The sequence below is a fragment of the Tenrec ecaudatus genome, chromosome 14 (assembly GCF_050624435.1).
Source record: "Tenrec ecaudatus isolate mTenEca1 chromosome 14, mTenEca1.hap1, whole genome shotgun sequence".
Classification (NCBI taxonomy): Eukaryota; Metazoa; Chordata; class Mammalia; order Afrosoricida; family Tenrecidae; genus Tenrec; species Tenrec ecaudatus.
In genome coordinates, this window is record NC_134543.1 from 83658153 (window position 1) to 83662868 (window position 4716).

At 53.5% G+C, this 4716-nt stretch overlaps 1 protein-coding gene across 4 annotated transcripts; it reads right to left on the reverse strand.

Annotated features, from left to right (window-relative positions):
• Window positions 1–402: 402 nt before the first annotated feature.
• On the reverse strand, window positions 403–3508 carry MRPL52 (mitochondrial ribosomal protein L52). Of its 4 annotated transcripts, XM_075531895.1 has the most exons (6): window positions 3462–3498; window positions 3298–3355; window positions 3149–3216; window positions 933–1003; window position 792; window positions 403–619 (listed from the first exon to the last, which is right to left on the reverse strand). In XM_075531895.1, the coding sequence occupies exons 1-6, from the start codon at window positions 3487–3489 to the stop codon at window positions 423–425; spliced, it is 423 nt and encodes a 140-aa protein (XP_075388010.1). In that variant the 5' UTR covers window positions 3490–3498; the 3' UTR covers window positions 403–422. The 4 variants fall into 4 exon arrangements, with proteins under 4 accessions (XP_075388010.1, XP_075388008.1, XP_075388009.1 ...); XM_075531893.1 differs by lacking the exon at window position 792 and having other exon boundaries at window positions 939–1003; window positions 3298–3358; window positions 3462–3508; XM_075531894.1 differs by lacking the exon at window position 792 and having other exon boundaries at window positions 939–1003.
• Window positions 3509–4716: the final 1208 nt, after the last annotated feature.

Below are 4716 nucleotides of genomic sequence, written 5' to 3' on the forward strand. Positions count from 1 at the left end.
AACCAGTGAGTCTCGGGAACGGGAACCCACAGGGGGTCGCTGTGAGTTAGCAAAGGCTGGAAGGCAGAGAGTTTGGTTTTGGTTTTTGGAGAGTAAGTCACTTCTTAAGGGGCAATTTCTAAAAAACCCAGCACTCTCATGCCAGTCCCAGCCCCTATCCACCTTCCATAGGGTTTTGGAGATTAAAGCATGACAGAGCAGCCTCTTTTCTCCAGCGGACTATGCCGTGGGTTTGAACCACCAACCTTGTGGCTAGTAGTCCAATGCCTACCCCACAGTGCTGCCAGAATTTATTAGTGATGGCACAATACTCTGGAAAAGGGCAGTGGTCGTGGTTACTCACCACGATGCACAGAGTCAGGGTCCCTGATCGCACAGGTAAGGTAAATGTCGCACGGATCATTGCTTTGCTGCATCTATTTTTATTCGTTTTGAAAAAAGAAGCAAGGTGGCCAGTGGTGCTTTTTTACTCTTGTGCAAGGGGGCTCTGTAGTGCAGCCCCTTTGGGTTTCGGTGCATTTTCCCGCTTCCTTTCTTCTTCCTGCAACTTCTGCTGCCGCCTGAGTTGCCATGCCTGTAATCCAGCGTCCATTTCCTGTGACAGCAATACAACTCGTCTCTGAAACAGACAGGATAACACCTGGGGCTTGAGCTCTGCACCACGTACCCTTTCACTCGCACATCAAAGCCAGATGTTTCAGCTGCTGACTGGGGAGGGGCTGGGGAACCAGGTCCTGGGTCTGAACACAGGCATGGCCATGTGGGGCAGACGGTCTACTTCTTGCTCCTACCCTTGAGGTGTGCTACTCTAATAGTCTCCATTCCTCCCTTCAAGCCCGAGCGTCTTATGTTAGCGTAGGCGGTCCAGGCAAGTGACAATGCAAACTTCTTCTCTGATTAGACACAGGTAGCGCTGGCTGGGTTCTCTCGACACTCACCGCAAACTTCTCCCTTTGGGCTTTTCTCCGAAGCTGGCCTTTCATTGGGGGTGCAGGACGGCCATCTGTGAATAGAAGGGAGAGAAAAGGCAAGGGTTAGGGGATGGGGGAAGAACCAGCCTCTAGACCCTCTTCTTTCTATTTGGAATTGCTTTCGAAATAAGTCCCTCCTCTTTATGGGTGAGGTCGAGAGGCTCACCAAGAAGGAACTCCTAGGCCGGTTCCCACCGTACTTCATTCTTGAGCGTGGAGAAAGCAAGCTCTCCTGCAGCGTGCTGTCTCTTGCTGCATTGTCTCAAACCTTCCACTCCAATGAGCTGATCGAGGTGGTGCTCACCGTCAACCTTCCCACCAAATTCCGTCCCATTCCACATCAAAGTGCCCGCTTTCCTTTCCCTTCTAGGCAGAGCCTCATTTTCAGGCCCACCTCCACCGCTCATGCTCTCTCAGAGATAGGTCTCATTCATCCACGTCTGAAAGTACTGATGGGTCACTTAATATGCCACGGGACATTTCTTGTACGATTGTTTAAATCGTTTTGGAAAGGGGCAGAGTATTGGAGTATTATTTAATGAAAACAGCTGCTGCCTCCCTCACCTGTGCCCCTACACAACTCAAAAAACAAACTCGCTGCTATGGAGTCGATCCTGACTCCGAGAGCCCTTTGAGCAGCTTCAACAGGGCAAGAACAAGACAACCAAACAGATGAGGGATACCCCTGGCATGGGGCTAATTTTGTTGTTGTTAGTGTTGCCCAGTTGATTCTAACTCAGTAACTTGGGCCTGAGCCAAGCGTGTCGATCGATCCATCTCAATGAGGGCCTTCCGCTTTTTTGCTTTGCCTTCTACTTCTCCGAGCACAAGGTCCTTGTCTCCCCGGTTAACATGTCGAAACGCACAACCAGTGACTCAATTATGACTTACAGTTACCCTCGAAAGCCAAGTCTTTCTCCCAAGGAGCTGCTGGTGGGTCCAACTGCTGTCCATGAGGTTAGCAACCTCAAGTATAATCACCACACCCACAGTGTGCCTCTCTACAGTATGGGAAACTAAGCCTGACCATTGGGGATACTCAGGGGGTGAAGGAAAAAATGTCCCTATCTCCCCAGGCAAACTTTAAGTTCTTTGTGGCAAAGACTATTAATTTGCTTAGCTGTTTATAGTATAAACACATAACCCCACTGCCATTGATGAAGTCAATTCTGACCCACAGTGGCCCCAAACAGGATTCCGAGATGGTACATCTTTCTGGGAGCAAACAGTCTCATCTTTCTCCTGAGGAGCAGCTGGTAGTTTGAATTGCTCTTCTTGCGGCAAGCAGCCCTAATGCTTACCCCTGGTGGTAGGCACATAAACACGTAACAAATACTCCACACCTTTCTGACAACTTGCTGAAAGATGCAGTATCTTGAAAGATGCCCGAGCTTGAAGGCATGGCAGGTAAGAGGTACTGATGATCGGGAATTTTACATAGGGCAGGTGTTTTCCATTTCTTGCTTTCTTTTGAGTTTTAAAAAGAAATATATGCCATAGATATTTCTCTTCTTTTACAGAAGAAACTGAGACGCAGATAAAATTTCACAATTTGTCACCATCACAAAGTTGGCAAGCAAAAAAGCCTGGCTTTCACATCAAGTCTGGGTACTTCCGACATTCCATAATACCGCCAAGAGATCCCAGGCTTCCTACAGTTGTACAGCAAGTTGAAGGAAATCGTCTCCATCTTCATCAGCCACCAAGTTTCTGATTACGCAGGATCTGAATCGGTATCTATTCCCTGGAATCTGCTGTACCAGGTGGACGGGCCTAGGATCTAGTGCTGGCTTTGCGCCGACTGAGCTGTGTGGCCGCAGGCAATGTATTTCCGCGGGCTTCGATTTTCCCAAGGTCCCTCTCCGGGTCAACCTCCCGTTTGTTTTCATCCCTCTTCTCTTTCCCACATCCCTTTCTTAAGTGAAAGGAAAAGATTTTTGGAAGGCAGCCTGCGGTGCTCTTCCAAGCCGGGAGCTCCGTCGTCTGCTTATCTCCACAAGCCGGGAGGACCCTCCTGTTTCACTCTATTTTCCATAGCCGTCGTTTAGTGGACAAAACAAGAGACTTCTGCACCCAAACTCCGTTTTCCACCAGGACCGGCCCCCCGGCACCCTCGGGCCCGCCTCCCGCCCCCGGGCGCATCTCCCAAGCAGAGCCGGGGTCCGGCCGGCGCTCACCCGCGTGGGACCAGTCCGGGAGCTCAGTGAGGGCGCCGTAGCCGGAGGGGTTGGCAGCAAGGCCTTGCCTGCGGGGAGAAATGGGGTCCGGTGAGAGCACACCCCGTGCCGCCCCAGGGCCCCCAGCACCGCGGCCCCCCACAACTCACTGGAGCCGCCACTGGCTGCCCGCCCGAGCCGCCGCGCTGCAGTGCAGCCTCCGGACACCTGCTGGGAGAGGGGACAGAGCTGGCGGAGAGCCGCGCCGCCTGGCAGGCGGCCCCCGGGAGCGCCCCGCGCCGGCGCCGGCGCCCCCCGACCCAGCAACACTCACTGGAGAGCAGAGTCGTCAGAGCGGCCATGCTGCGGCGCGGGGCGGAAGTGGGCGTGGCTCCGGAGGCGGCGCGCCGCCGCCGACCGGAAGTCTCCGAGGCGCCGACTGGAAGCCGCCATCTTGGACGTGGTTGTCAAGTTACGGGCCCGCCATCTTGGGCCGTCGTACGTCAGAGGGGCATCTCCTTGGTGGAAGTTTTGTCCTCCCAGACGTGAGCCGTGAAAACACGGCCCGGCGTCTCTTAATCCGTCGGCACCTAGGATCGCCCTCCTTAGAGGAGGGCCAGGCGCACCCCCTCATTCTGCAGGGCTCTGCATCGCCGTCAGTCGCCCGTTTTTCCAAGATGAAGAGAAGTGGTGGAGCCTAGAATGAGTCGGAAAACTTGGAGTTCAACTCGACTTTACGTATCCTACAGCATTCGTCGAAGCGATTATATGTAACCAGAGCGATATCAGACGGAGACGCTCCTGGGGCTGCTGCACTCGCCGAGTGACCACCCATGCATGTCACCTGACAGCGCCATGCGTGCCGGGGCGTTAGGTGGTTCCTGTAAGCATAGCACGGGGCTGGATCTAGACTAGGCAGCCAGGAAAGGCTTCTCTGAGTAAGGGTATTGGTACCGAGGCAGGACTCCAAGTTTTATTAGAGGTACTGCCACACGAAGGCGCGCTAGTGGAGGCCCGGTGGGGTAAGTTTGGGCCATGGAGCGCCCACAGGTGACTGATTTCCCCCCCACTCATCAGGTGCGCCTGTGGAGAAAGGAGGCCGTTTGCCTCTCTAAAGAATCACACACAGGGTCACTGAATCGAGCCGAGTGGGTGACAAAGGGCTTTCCTTTGGTTGCTGCACACATTGGGCCCATGGGTTCCGTCTTCCTTGCTGCCACTCTGTGATGGAATTCCAGGCAGCCCCGGGCTTTGCCTGGCTCCCCTGTCTTTCACAGAGCCCACTGGCTCAGAGGTCCTGATAGACGTCAAACAATGCTCTCTTTCTCATTTTCATCACTGCTTCCATTTATCATCACTCCCTCTGTAAATCTGGTATTTGTCTCTGGGAGTTGGAAGTGTTAGTTCTCTCTGGAGCTAGAGTTATACCTTGGTCCTTGGCTCCGAGCGAAAAAGAATTCACGCCGAAGCCCGGTTTGTGATCCAAGTGAGTTTTATGAGAGTTAGAAGTTTCAGGTTTACACGGCACCCATAGGACTCCTCCCGACCATGCAGCCTGGCAGAAGATGCTCAGCGTCACCCAAAGTTCT